Source organism: Sturnira hondurensis, unplaced genomic scaffold (genome assembly GCF_014824575.4).
Source record: "Sturnira hondurensis isolate 20B ecotype Veracruz unplaced genomic scaffold, ASM1482457v3 Scaffold0000780, whole genome shotgun sequence".
In the NCBI taxonomy this organism is placed as follows: Eukaryota; Metazoa; Chordata; class Mammalia; order Chiroptera; family Phyllostomidae; genus Sturnira; species Sturnira hondurensis.
Genome location: NW_028073411.1, coordinates 6,653,784 through 6,677,453, shown reverse-complemented (window position 1 = coordinate 6,677,453; position 23,670 = coordinate 6,653,784). Strand labels below are relative to the sequence as shown.

At 43.4% G+C, this 23,670-nt stretch overlaps 1 protein-coding gene across 1 annotated transcript in view; it reads right to left on the bottom strand.

Annotated features, from left to right (window-relative positions):
- ADGRA3 (adhesion G protein-coupled receptor A3) overlaps positions 1-23,670 on the bottom strand; it is a 105,733-nt gene that overhangs the window by 66,029 nt on the left and 16,034 nt on the right. Inside the window, exons 2-3 of the mRNA XM_037045004.1 lie at positions 8,616-8,687; positions 2,013-2,084 (exon numbers count right to left, since the gene is read on the bottom strand). Coding sequence (XP_036900899.1) covers positions 2,013-2,084; positions 8,616-8,687 — 144 coding nt within the window. The remainder of the gene's footprint in view (positions 1-2,012; positions 2,085-8,615; positions 8,688-23,670) is intronic.

Below are 23,670 nucleotides of genomic sequence, written 5' to 3'. Positions count from 1 at the left end.
AAGTTACCCTGGTATCTCTGGAGCCCGGCTCACTGTTGGACACAGAACCGACTCAATGAACAGGGTGCTGCTGATCTCTGCCTCACACTTTATGTTGCTAAGCCTGGTTGATACACAGCTACTGAACTCCCCCTTGACCCACCGCAACACTGATGCCTACGTAATGCCTGCCACCCTCCAACTCTTGTCTTCCTTTTCTAGAACTCTGGTTTCCACGCCCCACTGACCTACTCCAGATGGGCCAGTTTTTCTTACTTGCTTCATGAGAAAGCCTTCACTGGAAACCAGAGAAGAACAGAGCGAATGAGGAGGAGGAAAACCGATCCTCCCCACACATCCCTGAGCCTCTTCCTCCGAGGGCACACAAAGCCAGTAAACACCATGAGCCACCCACAACAAAGACATGATCAGAAATTCCCTTCTGCAGAGCCTGACTGAAATTTTAAATTCCACAAGACTGAGACAGAATCTTTCAAGTCCTATTATTCTGAATCTTCCAGGATTCTGAAACTTAAAACGGCCCAAGAGGGGGAACTGTGAGACCTGGAGAGTGTAAGTTTTCGATGAAAGGCAATTTTACTAGCATAAGTAACTTTTAAAAAAACCTGAAAAACTAGCATCGCCAACTTTTAGGACTGGATGCAAGTAAAAAAATGAGCAGATTTTAATTGACAGAAAAAGAGCTGCAAGAGATCCAAAGTATTAGGGTATAAGGTCAGGGTCAACATTTAAGTAGGATATAGTTCAGACACTGAACTATGGAAAACAAGTAAGACATAAATAATACCCAAGCACCTTGGACTTTTTAGAAAAATTAAATAAATAATAAGAAAGGGTGATAGAACCAAAAGAGAGAGACAGACAGACAGGCAAACAGGCAGACAGACAGCGGGACTTAAAGGGATGACCTCTAAAAAGAATGAAAGCATGGAGCTGGCCACTCTCCCCGCGGTGTCTTTTGTCTTTGAACCTCTGCACTTAAGTGGCTACTCCCTACTGTCACCAGGAACACGCTGAAACACAGATCTGATCATGTCGACCCCACACTCATAAAGTTCTGCCTGCCCCCCACACCCATCTAAACAATCGATTCGGAATTTTTACAATATGGCAAGAGGTCATCAAAGCCCACAAAAGCCTAGTCCTGCCCCGAACAGCCCAGCATTCTTCTCCCTCTTTCTACTTTAGGCTGTGGCCAAGGAACTAAGGCACTGTCCCAAGAGACATGTTTCCACGCCTGTGTCCTCCAAGCTTCTGTTAGTCTTCGCACAAGGAGTGAGGTCGAGTCTAAATGTCCGCTGCTCCCGTGGCTTGCCATCCCCCTCTCAGATCATCCCTCCTTTCCCTGGCGGATGGTTATTATTTTATCTGTTGTAGCACATATGCCTGATGTATTTTCATTATCCACCGATTTTCTCCCCCAAGAGACTGTGAGCTATTCCAGAGAAGTCGGAGATGGCAAGCAGCCAGCACGTACTAAATGCCTTTAGAAGGAATAAAGGATGGAGGGACGGGCAGTACACATGGCTCGGGTGTAGGGTTACGTCTCAACAACTGGGAAACAGCGTAAGGGGAGGCCGCTGAGGGGAGTTTTCATCCTCAGAATAAAGACTGGTCTTTAGGATTCGAAATAATAATAATAATAATAATAATATAAAATAAGATAAAGTATACATGGAAATGGCGAGACTTTATATCATTAATAGAAACGGACCTCAAGTGATACAGAATTTACAACAGACAGGATCTGAATGTGTCCACAGCTTGATTAATGACAGCTGCAAAGCCAATGCAGCAATGATCTGATTAGCATAAGAGGGACACAACCACCAAACAAATCAAAGTGCCTTCTAAGCTACTTATATTAAATATTCTCTGTTTCCTACCCTGGACCAGGCCAGGTGAACGTCTGAATGTTATTAAAAACCAATTTTTTTATCATGTAAAAGTAGATGAACAATTACTTATAAAAGAAACAGCTGAAACTCATAAGAAGCAATTCAAACACTTACAATCTTTTGAGCGATGACAGTCCCCAAAAGGCACCTGGGTCTATACTACTAATAAGATTATTTCGGAGGTCCCTGTGAAAAACAAAGCAAAACAAATTATTTACATGTGAGACTGTAACAAATATTTCGGCCTGTCACACTTAACTACCATACAGAGAACAACAATAACAAACGCGAGGAAACAGAAGCCAAGAAGACTAAACCAAGAACCTAGAGCCAGAATCCAAATGTGAGGAATCAGACTCTAGAGCCATTTGTTTTGGCCAATAGAAGAATAAAGGTATATGTCAAAAAAGATATATGTACCCCGGTAGGATTCAAACCCGCAGCTAGCAGTAAACTACAGTCCTATAAAATACTGTAATTATAAAAGGTTCCAGAATTCAACAATGACACTGCCGGAACAATTATTTAATGTTCAGTCATTGCGCTAAGCATCATTTTTGTTTTTGTAGCCTTCTCCCTCATTGTCCCTACTTTCCCACAGCACATGGTGCACACCAGACAGTGCCTAGCATTCTCAGCTCCAACCCTCCAGGCATGGCACTTGGACAACCCCTGTCCTGATTTTTCATATACTCTGGCCCTGGTAATTGGCATGATTACATGACTGTGGTCGAACAAAACCTAGGACCTTGAGAGAGGCAGAGAGTAACCATTTCCACTGACTTGATAAGAGGTGGAGATGTAAGCCAAATAGAAGAGCCTGCCTGATGAAATCAATAAACAAGAAAAGAAAATAAATGCTGAGTCCCTGGGTCCAGCCAAGCCTGAAGTCCAGCTCTCACTCTGGGCACCTCAGTTACACTAAAATCATTGAGTGGGTATCCATCACTTATCATCCCATTAAGATCTCACACTCAATCCTAGGAGGTATTACTGTGGCTTCAGACAAGGAAACTCATGTGCAGAAAGATTGTGAAATCTGGCCAAGTTCTCGGTGTCAATAAGTAGCCAAGCCAGACATCTGGAAGTAAACAGATCTTTCCTACTGACACAGTGAACATTTACTAAAGGAACTGAGCAAATTTATACCTAGAGCTAGAGAAAGACAGATAAACATACCAAAAGCTGGCCATAATTAAATCAAGGTGCTAGAGATACTTTCTTTCAACATCTTTGTATGTTTGAAAAATGTTCTAACATGTTTAACAAACTATACCATGTGGTATTGTGTACCTGCCAACTACCATATTTTGCTGTGTATAATGTGCACTTTTTTGGCCCAAATTTTTGAGGGAAAAATAAGGATGTACCTCATACATGGGTATAATAATGGGTATAATCCCATGTATAATGCACACTAAATGTGGGTGCACATCGTACACAGGAGCACACTATACACAGCAAAATACAGTGTGTGTGATTCTCTTTCCTCCCCACGGGCATCACCCCAGCCCAGGTAATATACCACACAGCTCCGACTGACGTGCATCCTCGCTTCTCTCAACTCTTCCCCGTTTACATCTTCATAAGCATGAATCTGGTGATGTCTCTGTCTGGCTAAATCCTGCAGAGACGCCACAGTGCCCTCAGAGAAGAGTTCAGACTTTGGGGCATAACTTACAGGCTATCCATGGTCCTGACCTGGCCCATCTTCCGACTCTGACTCTCACGTCCCATGCTGCCCAACACCTGCCTTTAACATTCGCTCACTCGGTCTGTCTTTCTTCTTCATATGTCCTAGTCATACTGTGACATGTTTCTAGAAAGAGTCATATTTCTCTCACCTCTAGACCTCTGCACGTGGCTTCCCTGTCCTTAACATACACCCCGGTCTCCCCCACCTCATAGCCTCACCCCAGCCCTGCTTCTCTCTTCTGACTCCTTCTCATCCTTAGGCCTTGGAGTTGACACCATTCCCTGCCTGGAAAAACACCTGTGAACCAACAGTGCCCCATGCTTCCCTGTCATGGCCTCATCCCACTGTACTTTGAGTGCTTAAACCATCTTTCCACAACACCAGGAGTTCCACAAGGGTAGAGTTCATGACTGTTTAGTGAGAGTGAGAGAACTCAGTATGCAGAGAGGGGCAGATGGACAGCGGTATGGGGGTGTCCAACCCACGGTCCGCGGGCCTCATGCAGCCCAGGATGTCTAGGAATGCAACCCAACACAAAATCATAAATTTACCTGACACATTTTTGCTCACCAGTTTTCATTAGTGTTTGTGTATTTAATGTGTGGCCCAAGACAACTCTTCTTCTTCCAGTGTGGCCTAGAGATGCCAAAAGGTTGGACACCCCTGTCAGTGTTTGCCCCTCTCACCCAAATTCATACTTTGAAAACCTAACTCCCAAGGTGATGGGATTAAGGTGGAGCTTTTGGGAGGCGATTAAGTCATGAGAACAGAGATCTAAGAAATGACACTAATGGCCTCCAAAAGGAGACTTGAGACAGCTCCCTCTCCCCCTTCCGGCACGTGAGGTTTCAGCGAAAAGATAGTCTAGTAGGAAGTGGTCCTTCACTGGACACAGTGGTCCCTCACTGCCGGTGCCTTCATCCTGGACATTCCAGCCTCCAGAACTGTGAGAAATAAATGACGTTACAAACTACGCAGTTTCTGGTAGCTCGTTACAGACGCCAGAACAGACTGAGACGGATGGTAAACGGATGAAGAAGGAAACCACGGCTGAGAGACAGAACTACATTTACCTAAGCTTTACTATAGAAGTTGTCTTAGTAAATTATGGTTACCCATGAAATCATTAGAATACTCATGAAATCAGACAACGCAGAGATTACTGCTTGTCACTCGTGACCCTCACACCTCGTAACGGTACAGGATCCTGTCTGCAACCGACCCTCAAACAACGTAGCCAACATGTGTATGGGTAAGCATATTCCAATATTTCAAATTGTGAATAATTATTGAGTCTGGGTAAGTAAATCAGGGGTGTGGGAGATTTCTACATTCTTATTTCAGTTTTTCTGTATGTCTGAAATGTTTCATAATAAAACTTACTTTTTGTCCCCAACTTTTTAAGTCCCAGGAAGCACAATTCATCCTCAGGCCCAATGTCCTACTTCCTCTCTCCCCCTCCCCAGCTGATCCCAGCCCTACACCTCAAAGGGAAGGTTTCTGGAGAAAATTCCATCAGCATGTGTTGGAGCGGCATTGCATAAGCTAAAAATCTCTGCAAATAGAAATACATACAATGTCAGTTCCATTTTTCCAAAACCATGTTTCCCTTTTCAGAGTTTGAAAAACACCCACAAGAGGAAATAATTCAGCTAAAGCACAACATGAATCTGCAGTCAATGATGTACTGAGTGTGTCTTTAGAAAATACCTCTCATGAATAACTAAGTAGTGTAATATGATTCAAAGATACGCTTTTTCTTTAATAATGAAAAAATGCTCGACATATTGTATTATATTTAATAATAGTCCTATTAATCAGGCATTTCCAAAAGATATTTCTAGCCGGGTTCTCTCATTCCACATTTCCCTCACCCACCCAGAGCTTCCCTAGTGAACACAAGTCCAATGTCAGGATGTGCAGCTGAATCTGAATGTGCTGGGTCATTACAACATAAATGAAAAAAAGGTGAACACAAAATGCTTCAACAAAATTGAAGAAATGTTTAAACAGTTCTTAGAAAAAGAGCTAGCTCTTAATTTAGGCAAGAATATCAAGTATATAAGAAAAGACAATTTCTTGCTGCAGGTATCAGAAACCTCTATCTGAAAAAGCTTCCTCTAGAAAGAAAACAGTAGCTCAGTGGATTGTGTGTGGGCTGCGAACCAAATTGTCCCCGGTTCGATTCCCAGTCAGGGCACATGCTTGGGTTGTGAGCCAGGTCCCCAGTGGGAGCTATGTGAGAGGCAACCACACACTGATGTTTCTGTCCCTTTCTTTCTCCTTCCCTTTCCATCTCTCTTTAAAAAAAGAAAGTAATTCCCTGATATTACAGGAAATTGAGAGGCAGGGCAGTCTTCACGGTTGGTCCCATTCCTCTCTCGGATCTCTATTCTCACAAAGTCAGGTTGGCCTTCAGGCTGCCCTGACATCCTATCCCGGGTCCAAAAATCACTTCCAAACACAAAGTCATGAAAAAGAACAGAGGCTTGCTTTTTCTATCTCCCCAGGGGCTGGGGAATCTCTCTCCAAAGCCTCAAAGCCAATCACCCTTCATCTCTTATTGGCTAGGACTGGCTCTGTCATTCACGAGAAAGAGATGCTCTGTTGGCCTAGACCCATCATCATGGGGGGGAATGAGCACTGAAGAGTCAGGCACACTGACCACTGTGCAATTCTGGAGTCAGTAAGGAGAGTGAAATCAGTGACACTGATTTCCGACAAATACGTACCACAGCACATGAATGACAAGACTATATAATGAAGAGAGAAGATAGAGGGGAAGAAGGAGAGATGAATAGGTGCATGGAAGAACAGATAAATAACAGAAGTTCTCAATTATAAACTATCTAAAAAGTCTAATACCAAAAAAAAACCCAAAAAACATTTACCGAAAAATTGAGAGAAAAATGTATAGGGAGTATAAGTTTAGACAATTCTTTTCAAAACAATATACAGTTCACCCTCGAACAACATGGTTTGAAATTCTAGGCTGAACTGTGTCCCTGCCAAACTCCTATGTTGAAGTCCTAACCCATAATATCTCAAACTGTGGCTGTGTTTGGAGACAAGGTCAAATGTTATCGATGGTATATGCTTAAAACACAGCAGTGACGGAAGCAATGAAGTCCGGTGGGCGCTCAATTGTAGGAGAAGCCAGCAGGTGACGTCGTCAAGGCAAGGCCACCTGGGGGTAGGGAAAGCAAAGCATGACAAAGAGAGCTAAGAAAAACGGAACGTCTGATACTCAGCAGAAAAGATGGTCACAGTGTGGCTCCCTGGTGTACTCTGAAGTGTTACCTGAGATATATGGGTAACGTGGGTAACGAGTTTCATTTGAAACTCGATCCTAGAACAGTATTCGGAAAAGAAGCAAACTGAATATCCACCATGGACAACTCCCAAGGCCAAAAATGAGTACTAACCTGTAACACATCTGATCAGAAGCAAAACTGTACCTAACCGCTAAGCAAAATGATCACATTCAGAGACATCTGGATAAAATATCAAAGTTTACCCAAAAGTCCCCCCACCCCGCTTTTAAATTCTGTGTGGCNACATTTACCGAAAAATTGAGAGAAAAATGTATAGGGAGTATAAGTTTTAGACAATTCTTTTCAAAACAATATACAGGTCACCCTCGAACAACATGGTTTGAAATTCTAGGCTGAACTGTGTCCCTGCCAAACTCCTATGTTGAAGTCCTAACCCATAATATCTAAAACTGTGGCTGTGTTTGGAGACAAGGTCAAATGTTATCGATGGTATATGCTTAAAACACAGCAGTGACGGAAGCAATGAAGTCCGGTGGGCGCTCAATTGTAGGAGAAGCCAGCAGGTGACGTCGTCAAGGCAAGGCCACCTGGGGGTAGGGAAAGCAAAGCATGACAGAGAGAGCTAAGAAAAACGGAACGTCTGATACTCAGCAGAAAAGATGGTCACGGTGTGGCTCCCTGGTGTACTCTGAAGTGTTACCTGAGATAGATGGGTAACGTGGGAATTTGAAACTCGATCCTAGAACAGTATTCGGAAAAGAAGCAAACTGAATATCCACCATGGACAACTCCCAAGGCCAAAAATGAGTACTAACCTGTAACACATCTGATCAGAAGCAAAACTGTACCTAACCGCTAAGCAAAATGATCACATTCAGAGACATCTGGATAAAATATCAAAGTTTACCCAAAAGTCCCCCCACCCCGCTTTTAAATTCTGTGTGGCTATTTGATGAGGCACGCAGGCGTCACGACAGAACTTCAAAAGCGTGCCTCTACTTCCCAAGCCAGTGGTCAGCCGACCAAGGTTCACAGCCTGTTCTATGAACAGAGTGACCTCCACAGCGATTCACTCATTTATCACCTGTTGCTGCTCTCTCACTATAACGGCAGAGTCGCGTCACGGTGACAAGGTCACGTGGCCCACAGAGCCTAAAATATGGACTATATGGCCCTTTACGGAAAGCCTGCTGACTTCTGCTTTAACTAGCTTTTCTTTTTTTAATTGATTTTCCAATTACAGTTCACACGTTATATTGTACAACTAATTTATGTACCTTATATACCTTGCAAAGTTACACTTACACGTCTTACAATGTCCCCACTCCAATGCGCCCAGTACCCACCTGACATTATATATAGTTATCACGATACTACTGATCATATTCGCTTCTTAGGCTGTACTTTTCATCCCTGTGACTGTTTCCATAACTGGCAGTTTGTACTTTCTTACTCCCTCTCACCCTTTTCTCTCATCCCCTCAAATGCCCCCGTCTGACGACCACCCATTTGTTCTCTGTATCTCCGTGTTTGTTTCGGTTAACTTTGTAGTTCCTTTTGTTTTTCAGATTCCTCGTGTAAGTGAAATCACAATTATTTGTTTTTTAGAATTCAATTCTTCAAATTTCTGTAAAATGTTGGAAAAACTCAATTTTTTAATTTCAAAACATTGGGAGTTTAATACCAAATTTACGATAAAAATGCATAATGTAAAATAATAAGAAATGATAATTAAAAAATACTCACAATCTTTCAAGGAGACTTAGCCCAGAAAATGAACCATTCTTCAGTTCAGATATTTTATTGTTACTCAGAATCCTAAAAATGACAGAAAAATAAAAATGTCAGTTGCCTAATATGTGTATACCATCAATGTCAAAATAATTTAGCTCTTTATATCTAAACCTATGACGAATTCTAAGTCATTCATTTCCAGCCCAATTTTTGAAATGCCTGACCAAAAAATAGATAAATGAAAGGGAGCTTATGTTTTTTAAAAATCACCTACAAAAGCTCACACATCTGACACCTCTTAAATTGTTCCTATCACACTGAAGCAACAATTTAAAATAGAGAAGTCAACACAAAACGGCTCTCAGTTCAATGTAAGAATAAGGAATGCCACAAACATTTATATAGTCAGCCAACTTACAGAAGTTGAATACTTATTTAAAAGTTGGAAACGTAACAGAAGAACGTGCATGGTGCTCTATAAAACACCGACCTGACAAAGAAACAAAGTGCCCTCCAGTAGCACTGCATTGACGCTATTATTCGCAATTCAGCGGCATGCAAGTCCCGGTGTCTGTGTGAAAACACACTCTCCACGGGCACTCACACACAGCAGAGAGAGTAGCTGCATCACAATGCTATGCCTCCTGTGTCAGGACCATGTTCTTAAAACAGTGAACTGAAAATTCCCTGGAAGTCATACTCAAGCCGCCGCCACGCCCTTGCCTAGTAGGAGACCACGTACCCATATTCTAGCTCCTCTCTAGGGTTTATGACTGGGCACCTTTGGCAGATTGAATACTACTGGTGAAGAGATTCCAGGAATGAAGTGAAATGCTGAAGCCACCTGCCTTGGGGGAGTGGGACATCAAGACAAGAAAATGAGAACACCAAGGCACAGAAGACTGACATCAATGGCACAAGATTGCACTAGCACAGGACAGAGCCAAATGGTGAAGCCAGGACACTTCCTCTCCAACCCCACGTTCTCCAATCTATGCCCACATTGGTCAGGAGACACTGCCGGCATCTTGGGCACAAAATACCCCATCACACTCGGTGAGGCACAACTTCAGGGGCACCAGTGGCTCCCCTCCTCTCTCCAAGACAGCACAACACACAATTCTCTACGCACACAAGTGTTAACACAACTGCGTCCTAAACTTTCAGGTACATTTTCACTTTGTCTACTTTCGTCATCCTAAAAATGTATTAAAACAAAAATACCCATTTGACAACTAATTTTCCTTTCATGGAAGTGGAATATTTTTTTAAAAATCTCTACTCATGCAGATTAACATTTCAGTCTCTTGTGTGGGATGATTGCTAGGAGTTTCTTAAATCCAGTTAATCTGTGTTTGAAACCCAGCTCTTAAATCATATTCAAGTGACACTGATTTGGGGCCCAATCATTCTACCTCTCCATAACAGAGTCTCCTCATTCATAAAATGGAAAGGATAATATAATACCTACCTCATAAACACTAGAAGGAAATTAGAAAATGGACAACACGCTAAGTGTGCACTCATTAAAAGCCAGATGCGGTTTCCCTGGTTCTAAGACTCCCACCCTCCCTCGTTTTAATGTTTCTTGCGATCGAAGTGTATTACTGTGTAGCCTTTGGCATTCCCCACCCCCAAAGCTGTCACTAAAGCAGTGACAAGGGGACCATGAGAACACGGCGATCAAAAACATTCCAATTAAAATACAATAGCGTGCTTTTGAATCAAAATTGCAGAGGTTTTTCAAAGTGGGGTGGTCGGCATGGGCCAAAGCAAACTCCAACTAGAAAGGGGCCAGCCTCCGGGTGCAGCCCGCCGGCAACCTGCCCTCCACGCAGCCATCAACCCGAAGCTAACGAGCCACCCGGTCTGACAAGAAGTGGACTCCGTGAGCTGTTTTAGCAGGATTCGTGACAGACAGAACGAGAAACTACCGAAGAGGCCAGTTTACGTAGGAGGAAGGGAGAAACGTACTGTGATACATCCAAACATCAAAGGGTTACCCATCATTAAAAGTCACTCTTTTCAATGAACCTTGATGAAAAGAAAACTGCTCACTATTAGCTAGAAAGCAAACAACAAAACTAACGCCACTGAGTGCAGACAATCCAGGCAGAGTCAAAAAAAAAAAAAAGATTTAGAAGAAACACATCAAAACCTCTGTTAGTTTCTCTTTTATTCTTTATAATCTTGGGGTATCTTTTAAAATATCTAGACTATGATTCTTATCTGTAAAATATTTTCCCTAGATGGTAACATATTTTCTCCCTAATAACTAAGCATAGCTTAAATTGAGTTAATTTTGAATACAATTCTATCCAAGCAATAAAAAATAATGTTTTATTTATACTCTGATATTAAAGATTCACATTTATTTGTATTCAAAAAATTTTATGCAGTGACTGTGTGCAACTTACTCAGCACTAAAAGAACAGAGGTGAGGACATGTGGAGCCTCCACCAGAAACAGACGGGTTACTTTGTGGCACGCGCTTTTCTAGGTCGAGTTCATTTTGAAGATGGAAAACATTAGACCAGCATGATCGTCAAGATCTCTTCCAGTTTCTCGTACTATTTCACAATTATTTGTGGTTTAATCAGCAAGTTTACAGTGACCAAGAATTTATAACCAAGAAACCAAAAATAAAGAAAGCCACACGGCACTTCCTAAGCTCTGTGACATTAGTGTCCTGGTGCCACATGAAGAATGAAACCCAAATCCGGGACCAGCTGGCAACCAAATGTCGGGGCGGCGACCACGGCATACTCGCTGCGCTCAGCAAGCAGGGCTTCAGCGAAAGGACTGTCATTCGCTCAGCCATAAAGGCTTCACTACAATAAATGATAGATTTTATTGAGGAGTCAAAAGACATTTCATCGCACTTAAAAAGGTGTAACCGTAACCTTAAAAATACAGTTTACAACCTCGTGTTAATATATTCAGTCTACATATTACTTGATGTGTTTAAGGATTCTGTGCAAGAAAACAGGATTGGTAGGAATAAATCTACTCTGTGGACAGTTTTTATACTCAACTTTGAGATGAGGGACTGTGAAACTAAAAATGCGTAATAGACTGTATCATTATAAGCCTGAAAGCCCATTCATAATCAATATTTTTGCTGACGTCTCTGAAATTTCAAACTACCTAGGAGGTAACTAAATAAAAAATATAAAACGTGACCAAAGTCAGAAGGCTCATATGTACCCATTCCTGTTCTAGACTAACGGTGCTAACACGCATGATCTATGGACCACGTCTAGGAAACACTATTCTGGACTCACGTCTCCTGCATTTTAACACCGGACACAAGTCTTGTGTCCACCATGATACCTCAGCATGGATCCAAGATGGTTTGGTATGTCATTTATGCTGAAAATGGAGAAAGGAGTAAGACCATGTAAATACATTTTTTTAAATAAAATCGCTTTACAGGACAGAAAGAAATAAAAACTAAGTATTATGTGTTCTCAGTTGCTTGCTATTACAAGTCCCAGGATGGAATGCAGTTACCAGCACCCACACTCCTGTGTGGCAGAAGGTGGAGAATAATTCTCCTTTGGAGAGGAAATAAAAATGTATTTGAAGAGCATTAAATATTCAGATCAAATGTGAGGATTATAATTCTTAAAGTCAACCACTGGAGGGAAAAATCAGACAAGTGATCACACGGGGTTACGGTAGTTGGCTGGATTGTGGCCCTCCATAAGACATGTCCACACAGAACCTGCAAATGGAAAAAGGGTGTTTGGGATGGAATTAAGGGTTTTGAGATGAGATCACCCTGGATTCGGGTGGGCCCCAAGTCCAAGGCCAAGTGTCCTTAGAGGAAAAGAGGGGCAGGAGACTCAGAGAAGGTCAGATGAAAAGCAAGACAGACTCAGAAAGAGAAAGAAGAAAAAAAGAAAGCCGGGCAGGTTTAGAAGCTGTAACAAGTAAAGATTTTCAAGACCTAAGGAAAGGAGCAAATAGGACTACACTTTAAATTGTAGTACATTTTAAAAACTTCTTTTTGAAAATTTTAAAGTCATTAGCAATGTTAAAAGATAAATAACAAATATTTATAACTACTAACAAAAACAAAGGAACTGCCCTGGGCAGGTGGCTCAGTTAGTTGGAGCACTGATCAAGGGCCCCACTCCCTGTCAGGGCACATACCTACACACCTAGGTTGTGGGTTCAATACCCAGTCGGGGCACGTGTGGGAGGCAACTGTTCTGTTTGTCTTTCTTCCCCCCCCGCCTCAAATCAATAAGCACATCCTCAGGTGAGGATTTAAAAAAAACCACAAGAAACAAAGCACTAATTTTTTAAATACATAAAGAGCTCTTAAAAACACCCCCAACAGAAAACCTAACAAAGGCCATGAACAGATAGTTCAGTAAAAGTAAACACTGATGGATCACACTCACATGAGGGGGTCTACAATTCCAATCATGAAAGAAATGTAAATTAAAACTAAAACAAGACACCATAAATCAAGTAGGGTGGGTAAAAGTACGCTACATCTTTTTTTCCAGAGGGACACAGCTGCTCATATTTTGCTATAAATCAGTACAATCACTATTGAGGGTAAAACTACAAATGCATATATGAGTACAGCATTAATTCCCCTTAATTGCATATATGAATACAGTATCTGATCCATTAATTCCCCTTTTGGAAATACATCCAAAAAGGATGCTTGACTCACATGTTATATGTTAAATACTGCGTGATTATGTACTTACCCAACAAAATCATTCACTACACTATTGTTTGTTAAAGCTAATGACTGGGTGTTTAGGTTGGTTCCAGAAACATGGAATGGGTTAACACTGTCAGCACCATGAGAAGCCACGCAGATGGGGGGCTGCAGAACCGGGGAGCAGATGGTCTCGGGAGGTATTCACACCGAAAGATCAATGACATATTGAGGATGGAAGGCATGCCCTTAAATATTAAAATATTAAAAGTTTCCACCCCTTGACATTTATAATTTGCTCAAGTAGTGCAAATTGTAGTGATACAGTTTGATTCTGTGTCTTATATGTATCATGCCGACCAACAGTTGTTATTGCTACATCTTTATCAAGTACAAGAAAAACGGACAATGGAGCTAGGCTATGCTTTTGAGTCACTGATCTCAACGGGCGGAGGGCCTAAACCCTTAGAACCCCCTGAGATAAGATAAAACCAGGGTTGCTGACTCCTCAAAAGCAAATGTTCAGCGCTTTGCTTCCCTTATCCACTAATGAAAACGGGTTCCTCCACAAATCTTGAGAGTTCTAGTCCAGGGGCAGCCAAACCCAATACTCACCTCTTCTGACAGACCTTGGGCTCTAAGAATGGTTTTTATGTTTTTAAATGGTTTAATAAAATAATATTTTATGATGCATGAAGAGCATGTGAAATTCAAATCTGAACGTTCTGAAGGTTTCACTGGAATGCATGGGGGGTGTGGCGGCCTTCTAGTCATGATGGAGTTGAGACGCACTGACAGACAGGCTGGCCGGCAGGGCCCAAAACATTTACTGTCTAGCCCTTTACAGGAAAACAATCTGTCAACTCCTGATTTAGCGTACCCTGTCCCAGTTTATTCTTTGTTTTCAGGCAAATGAAAATCAAGTGTTGATTTCTAAATTAATTCTTCCTGCCTAGAAGGAACAAGAGAGCATCTACAGGATTCCAGAACTCCCCACCAATTTGAGTAATCTTTATGTCAAAATCACATTTAATTCCACCTGCCTCCGGCAATGACACACATTTTGTCCTCAGTACTGTTAGTTTGGTCACCAGTATGGCTTCCTCTTAACGGTATTCATTCATTCACTCATTCATTCATTCCTTTAGGCAGAAAAAATTCTAGGTGGCATTTTTTTGTTTTGTTTTGTTTTGTTTAAAAGAGATTTTATTCATTTATTTTTAGAGGGGAAGGGAAGGAGAAGGGGAGAGAAATATCAATGTATGGTTGCATCTCATGTGTCCCCTGCTGAGAACTGGCCCACAACCCAGGTATGTGCTCTGACTGGGAATCGAACCCCCGATCGTGTGGTTCGCAGGCCCGTGCTCAATCCACTGAGCTACACCAGCCAGGGTTTGGGTGGTATGTTTTGTGCTTGATGTTAAAAAATGTATTGCCCTCGCTCTGCCACGTCATCTTGTTTCAATAGCACTACTTATCATCTGAAATAACTCTGTTCAGGTATTTGTGTATCTACCATGTCTCCCATGTCAAGGTCAAACTGGTGAAGTGTAGAGACCTTGACCATCCCCGCACCCCCAGAGAGAAGGACATAATGGTGACTGTCTGAGGGACCCCATTGTGCAGCCCCCCTTCTTTAGAAGGATACACTACTCCATCACGCCTCATAAGAACCCAATGGTATCAGTATTGCTGTTTTACCAAAACAACAGCAACAAAAATTTGCAAGTTAAAGTAAGTTGCTCAGGTTCACACGCAGACCACGTGGCAGGGTTTAAGTAACCGTTGTGGCTGTGCAGGGTGCCCTGCTCAGATCTCCCTGCAGCTGTCCAGAAGGGCTGCCTCTGTTTCCAGGCAGACGCCACTCACTTTGCCCGCGATGCTAGTCAGGGGCTGAGCGTGGCCGCGGAAAGAGGCTCTCCATCTATGGCCCATAAAGACTCCCCGATGGGCGATCTGCACCACAGCTTCCCGTTGGGCTGGCCAAGACTTTCTTGTCCCTGCGCTGCACCACCTTACCCAATGGTCCTTCCTCCTCCTTCCTTCCAGAGGTGCCAAACTGCATCCCAGTTCCAAGGTCTCCCGTGCCCATTTGTGCCTCATCTCCTTGTGCTGTTCCGTTATTTCTGCAGTAAAAATGTTGTGCTTCTAACCTCACCCTGGCATGTGCTTCCCGGAGGATCCACTGACAAGACGCCCACAATATCTGTTCAGTAAAGGAGTGAAATAAAAATACAGCTGGACGTAAGGTCCTATGCATGGTCAAAGATCCCCCTCTAAGGAATTAATAATACAAAATCCTCTGGGTGACATCCTGGCTCCCAGAGGGGCAGATGAGAAGCACAGTATCAGTCCCCTCTCGTTCTTTCTTCTTTCTGAGGCTTAGGGAAATTTGGGGGTGGGAGAAATCAAAAATTGTACCAGAGTCTGTCTAGTTTTCTTTTTTTAATACTGCAATGAGAGCACTCTAAAATACTTCCTCTACATTTAACCTTCCTAAAATTAGGACCCTCCTAGCATTGATATCAAAAGAAATTTCCAGCTGCTAGGAGAAAGAAAGTTATGAATATAACCGTGGCTGTCAATGTTGGTACATACGCAAGCTGTGGTTGAATCTTACGTCAGGATCCTTAATTATGGCTTCATGTTTATACATGAAGGTTTCATATGATACAACACTGAAATAAAAAGTTGTGTAATAGAAGACTGCATATTATATGGCAGTCGGCATAATGAAAGGTAGCAGACATGTTAAATATCTCAGAATTTAACATTTAGGAGAGGCTGCTGGGATTCATTCGTGTGCCGTGGAGAATTATTACTCTAGCAGCTCCCTTCTCTCAGGTGCCAGTTAATTTATAAGGGAAGCAGTTAAATCTCCAGTGATGCATGGTTAGCTTGAATTTGGAAAATAAAATAAAATAAAACAGCAGCTTGTTAAGTTAACCAAGTAAATAGTACAAAGAAAACCAAGTCTTCACAGATATCCAAATTATATTATCCAGATTAAGGTCCTGGCCAGGTAGCTCCATGGGTCACAGCATCATCCCGATACACCAAGGTTGCGGGTTCGATCCCCCGTCAGGTACACACAAGAGTCTACCGATGAATGCATAATTAAGTGGAACAACAAATTGATGTTTCTCTCCCAGATCAATACACTTAAAAAATTAAAAAGATATAATTAAGACTAAAGGTGTAAAAAAAAGTGAAAGTCTCTTATAAGAAGCTCAGTAGGTTATGACATACGCATCATAGTACCAAGTGATTTAAAACACATTCATCATACACTCACAAGCAGAAAAGCAACCGATAAAGCAAAGGCATAAAATGATAGTAACAGCAAAATCTATACAGGGCTTCTAACTTACTATCCTGATTCTCTTAACTTTCACATAAGTTTAATATTATTTTCCAACAAACAATGTGGAAACCTTTGCGTTAAAACAATACCATGTGTTAACAAGAATGGTCCAGCGAGTCACAAGAACTGTAAATGAGAAGGCTGGGTGTCCACTTCAGTCCTGAAGAACTGGTATGTCATGGTGTGGGGGGAAAAAACAAACATGTTTAGGAAAACCAGCTCATAAATGTTCTGTCTCTCAGCTCCCTAGCTGGTAAGTTATTCGCAAATAAGCATCTGATCTTCGATGGCACCTTAGAATCAAAGAAAGAGAGGCCTCCTTTTCCTTCTCCATCTGCTTCTTAGTTGGGTATTTGTCCCCTAGACCCATCTTCCACATCTTTTCTTTTTTCCTTATAATTCTCGGCTTAAACCTGTTGCTCTGCATTTTGGAAGAAATCTCTGCTCAATTTTCCAGACCACTTTTTCTGAGACATAAGCAGGTTGCATTTTGCTCTTGACCCCACCTCCTGCCCCAGCCAGAGCTTCCTAACCTCGCCACCTCACGGCAACCTTCTCAGGCCCCCTCCTCTCCTCACCACTCCTTTCCCGCGGGTGCTCCTGCTTTACTGGCTGCTCCCTTGGATCTGAGACTAGGAATTACAACTTACTTCCCTATCTTAACTTTTCACTGTGCATCCTGTTGATTTCCTCTCAAATGTCTGATGAGCCTTGGCTGCTTGCTCACTCTTACAAATGGGGTCTGGACCGGTGGGGATCCCCCAAACAAGCAGAGGTTTGTTTTTGTTTTAATTTTTTTAATTCCCTTTACAAGGCAAGGGGAGGAGGAGGGAGGAAAGAAACCAAGGAGGGAAAGAAATAACTGATTTTGTTGTTCCACCCACCCAAGCATTCACTGGGCTGCTGCTCGTATGTGACCTGCCCAGGGATCGAACGAACAACTTCAGTGTTTCGGAGCAGTACTCCACCCAACCGAGCTACCTGGCCAGGGCACAGCAGAGGGATTCTTTAGCACACAGGAGAATAATAGTAAATAAGCAGGAAAAAGAGGTGGGACAAAAGTGTGTTTATTGCGAGGTTCAGAAGTCACCTATCCTTGGAAGGTAGGTACACCAAAGAATCCTGGGGTCCCCTATGACTTCTCCTTCCAGCTGCAAATCAGTATTCTGCCTCGGCAAATCTCCCAGTTCACCGAAAACTAAGCTGAATGGCCTTCTCCCATAGGCAAACCCTGCCGCCAAGCCAAACTCGCTGAAAGCAGAGTAAGAGCAGCTGTTTCTGGCTTATTAACTCGGGACCGACTGCTCGCCTTACCCACTTCTCTTGCCACGCCCTACAGATTCAATTCCTGGAAATCTTCCAGGATCCCGTTAGGAAAATTCATCTTTCTAGCTATTCCCACTTCCGTCTCTACTGGGCTGTAAGTTCCTTTGCTGCGTAATGTCACCATCGATCTGATCCCATATGTTTTATTTATTCCACAGCAGCCTCAATGCTTTGGGACCCCTGGAGCACCTTTCTCATCTCCCAGCCCCATTAGTTATGGGTCTACTCATATTTTTATGGGTTTTTTTTTCCCCTGTCATTTTCAACAGAATTTTGGAAGGAAAGAAGAAAGAGTAAACAAACATGGTTCAATGTATATCCACTTAGGGAGGTTGTAAAGGGGTCTTTTCCTAAAAAAAGAGGACTATTTCCTCTTCAACTGCCTCTCTGGATGCTAAATGGTTTGGGGGCAGGCTTGGTTTCTAGCCCATCCTTTCCCCCCCTTCGTGCAGGTTGGCTGAAGTTTTCCTTTACGAATTTTGCCAAAACCTCAGCTCCCTTTCACGTGACAGAATGATGACTGTTAATTACAAGGGTGCCGGTTAAAACAGAACACTTCATATGTCGACCAAAGTTGGAGGCCCAGGTTCCCTGCACACATCAGGCGTCCCTGAGCACTGCCGTCATCCTGGCCCAACATCCAACTGCCAAGTGCAAAGCAAGGGAGTCAGACGCCAGGCCTGTGGGAGGAAGGTGAGGTTCTGTTCCCTGACCTGGCAACTGGAACCCATTTCTTGTTTGGTATCACTTTCCAGCCTCTGCTGTGTTCCAATAGCCACCAAGCGTGGGAGACAGTGGCAGAGGGTTACAAAGGACGTGAATGTGAACGGTGACTCCAGGATCTGGCTTCATGACTTCGGACAAGTTCCTTAACCTCTCAGTCACTGAAGGCATCATCTGTAAGACATCCTGGGCGTTTCTGAGAGGAAATATGAGCCTTTTGTGAAGAGTGTATATGGCTCAGCACTTCAACCACTTCAGCCAATTCTCCACCACTGCCAGCTGGAGAATTCCAAGCCACGGGACAACATCACACCTGGAACGCGGTGCAGCCGAGACCTACATGGTTCCAGTGAGCTGCGTCTGCTGGTGACCAGCCGCCCTGGGCCACTGTGTTGCCTTCTCACAAGATCAACAGCGTCTGCTCCACCAACTCAACTGCTAACTCACAGTAGTGAGGTTCCTGAACACTTTTCCTAGGCTTTTTTCCCCCTATTTTTAACACACTATTACATTTAATAAAACTACTTCAAACCTGTAACTTCACAGACACTGTTTCAAAAGAATGCATCTTAAAATTGAGATAATATAAGTACGGTACAAGTGGTCTCGATGACACATTAGGACAATGGCGCACAGGCGACTCACGTTGGGAAGCTCTACTAGTTTCAGAAACAAAAGAGCCACAGAGCAGAAGCAGAGTTCAGGGACATGACCTGTCACTGACTTCTGGGACCAAAGGCATTCAGAAAACACGGCCTGCCAGCTCCAACCCCCTTACACTGCCACCCTGAATCGAAGATACTTCCTCAAATTTATCTGAGCAATTCTCAAATTTATGGGACCCATAAACTCTTTAATGCGATAATAATGCTACAGCCTGCCAAGCCCACTTTGCGGAGAGCTGCGCTGCATGTGTGCGCAAAAGCACCGGCTGTGGGTCAGGAGCCTAGCCGGGAACCCAGCCCTGCCACTCACATCACGCACTACCAAGTGAGCTGCTCTCCCACCCTCATGGCACAGTCCGTAAATGGGGGCGCTGTGCTGGTCTGTTTAGAGCCCGGCTCAGCAAACTCTGGCTGCAAACTGTTGTTATAAATAAAGTTTTATTGGCACACAGCCATGTTCACTCATTCATAAATGGGTTATGGCTGAGTTAAGTAGCTGCACACACCTAAAAGACTTACTATGGAAGCCTTTACAGAAACAGTGTGTCCACTCCTGGTGGAGAACATGGGTTCTCAACTCTGGCTACAAACCCGAATCATTTTAGGAGCTTTAAAAAAGAAACGCCTGCCCCCCACCAATTACCGCAACTCGAAATTATAGGGCGCAGGGGTCCGACGTCACTTAGGTTCCCAGGTGGGCTTTGCTGTGCCTGTGTCACCGGCCTATGGGGGCAGAGAGCAGCACAGCGCCCACCGGTCACTCACAAGGTCACTCTGCTCCCAGGGCGTGGAGGGCTCTGCCCTGTGAAGAGGCCACTGGAGGCAAAGTGACCCGTGACCACCTCCAGGCACAGAGAAATGAGGGAGCAATCCAAAGGTGGCCTGTGATGACACAGAACTGTCAGATGGGACATAGATAATAGTAACACTGCACAGAAATAGAGAGAATTAACACAACCCAAGGGGATGCGAGAATGGCATAAAGATTTACAACTTTTTGGAAAACATGTCTTGACTTTTAAAATTGAAAAGATAAAGTGAAGACAGTGATGACTGAGAAGCAAATCATGAAGAAACCAGGAGTGTACATAAGTAACAGGAGTTCCAAGGGAGCAACAACGACTATAATTAAAGAAGTCAAAGGGAATGCCATTGCGTAAAGTGGAACGGAGATTCCCAAGAGCTGTGGGGGGTGGGGGGAGTAGGGATTCACGTTTCAGGGGGGAAGGTTTACACTGGGGATGACAATGACACATTTGGGTGTAGACAGTGATGAGGGGCACGCATACCGAGAGTGTGTTCAATGCCACTGAACTGTACACTGACAGTCACAATGGCAAATGGACTTGCATTTTTACCACAATAAAAAACTAATCTCTAAAAGAAATGTACAGAAGCCAAAAAAAAAAGAAAGAAACGTCTCCAGTTTAAAGGCAGACTTGTAAAAAGTAATCAAGGGCCAGGGACCCAAGCACATTCTACTAAAATTTTTAAACTCCATAATAAAGAAAAAGGTCCTCTAAGTTTCCAAAGAGACCCGAAAACATGGGAGTTTTTATTATTTGGTTTTAATTCACAAGGTGTGGCGCAAAAGTATCAAAAATATAATACACAACAATACAAGAATAAACTCGGCACTTCATGGACTCACAACTGCAAACCTGCTCTTGCCTCACCTGTATTTTCTACAGATTCGGCGAGTCAGGCAAGATTTCCACATACTCCACCTGTGTTCCGAAGCTGTCTGCAACAGAACTTCTAACCTCTATCTCCGGAAGGTGAGCAATTATTTAAAACAAGACAGCAAGTCAAAGATATCAACAGCTAACATACTACTGGAGGGTCATGACATAGTTTATCACCAGAAAGACACCTGAGAATAAAAGGAGAGGCCATTAACATTCACAGTAAGACCGCAGTGCCAGCCTGGGCCCCCGGCCACCCTCCCCTCCTGACGCGGTTCACTAAACAACCTCTCAAGTCTGCAGGCCTTTTTTCTATTAAAGACCTGGCATTGTGAAAGGTCTGTTATTCTTATAACTATTTCAGATTCTTTATTCAGCAGTTCCATCAGTAAAAAGGAAAAAATCTATTTTTCAGCTTTAGCTTTAAACTGTAAGTTTACGTGTAATTAAACGGCGCTCGGGTGGTTAAGAAAGACTAAAGGGTTTTTATGCCATACGACATACATCTTTCAAAATTGCCTACAAATGAAAAGCTGTTTATTAAATAATACTTCATCTACTCTGATGAACAAAGCAGTGCCCTGAGAACAGGGAGCCCATTTTTCAACGTGTGCGCACATCGTAAATAACACTAGATGCTTAATATTTATGGATGCGATGAAAGCAAATTTAGTCGGCATTTTAAGTGAATGGAGAATTTTCTACTGAGACCCTACCGAGGTTCTTCTAGAATCTTTGATTTTTAAACGGAAATGCACGATGGACCAACTACTCATTCACTGAGAATATATCTGAGCACCTACTGTGTGCTGGGAGAGACACTAAGGACCCCAAAACAGACCTTAATGACTAACAGTGCACCTGCTTCCAAGTGCCAGGTGCTACCAGAGGGGTGCAGAACTGATCCAAAGTGAACAGAGATGCAATGCTGCTGAAAAGGACAAGGATTAGGGAACATGTTTCTGAAGTTTGTTTTAAAAAAAAAGTTGAAATGTAAAAGGCAGGCAGAAAGGGAAAACCCCTTTTCAACAGAGATAACCCCACGAGAGTCCGCGTGAGTCTTCTATCGCCGTTAACAAACTGCCGTAAACCGAGTGCTTCACACCAACACTACTTACTGGCTCCCAGCCCTGCAGGCCAGCGGTCCAGGCACAGAGTGGGTGGGTCCCGGGCCTGTGGGGGCTGCAGAGAACCTAGTCCCTAACAGTGGGGGCATGCTCCTCAGCTAATTAATGGGAGCGGAGGGGAGATGGAAGTGTGTGCATCACCCATGAAGTATTCTCCTCAGAGTCTCACTCGGATCTCAACTGTGAAAAGGGGGTCCTCATACTTTTAACTTATTTGCATCTCCCACTGTGAATTTGTGCTCCCTTCCTGGGCTGGTCTGGAATGCCCACGGACTCTGGAGTCCAACTGCCAGGGGCCAAATCCTGGATCCAACACTGACTGCCTGGGTGGCCTCAGGGGACTGATGGGCTTCTATGCCCCACTCCCTCAGGCACACAAGAGGTCATTATGTGACTAATAATGACCTCATTAGGGAAATACGAGAATGAACTAATACAAGACTTAAAACACTTCAGACAGGATCTCACACACTCTGCAAACACTACAAGTTACTACTGGCCCATATTTCTAATCGGCCCGAGTTTTTCTACTAGTTTGTAGGAGTTCCTAACACATGGGGACCAGCATTTTCCCCCAATGCAATCTCCCGGAGATCTCTAAGCAGCTGGTCAAATGCCGGGAGCCACTCTCTACCAGAAGGTACATGGGGAACACATTTTGGAAACTATCGCTAAAGAATGAAATCAATTACTTTTACAAGGATAGAACTTACTACTAAGGATAGAATCTAAATAATTCGACTGGTAAGAAATCTCTTGAAACTGTAAATTTAGGTGGCTGAGATACCGCTTTAAAGTAGCTGTCGAGCCCTGGCTGGTGTGGTTCAGGGGATTGAACACAGGGTCACCGGTTCAACTCCAGGTCAAGGCACATGGCTGCGTTGCAGGCCAGGTCCCCAGTTAGGGATGTGCGAGAGGCAAATGACTGACGTTTCTCTCTCATATCGATGTTTCTCTTCCTCTCTTTCTCCCTCCCTTCCCCTCTCTCTGATAATAATGAAATAAAATCATTAACCCTGGCTGGTGTAGCCTGGCTGGTGTAGCTCAGTGGATTGAGTGCGGGCCTGTGAACCAAAGTATCGTGGTTCGATTCCCAGTCAAGGGCACATGCCTGGGTTGCAGGCCAGTTCCCAGCAGGGGACATATGAGAAGCAACCATACATTGATGTTTCTCTCCCTCTCTCTTTCCCTTCCCCTCTAAAGATAAATAAATAAAATATTAAAAAATAAAAATAAAAGTAAATAAAATCAGCTGGTGAAACTCTCAGCGCAGAGCCCTGGTATGTACACAAAGTCATTAACAGAGTTTTGGGCTTCCAGGGCCACTGGCAAACAATGACACGTGTACCACCTTCTTGTCCCATGCCCGGTCACTCATTATTCAGTCCCAACTCTTTCCTGACGGATGAGCTCACACACCATTCCTGGTGGCTACTCCCACCTCACGGGTGCAGGCCTTCAGGAAATCTGTTTGCCACCTGGTTCCACTACAG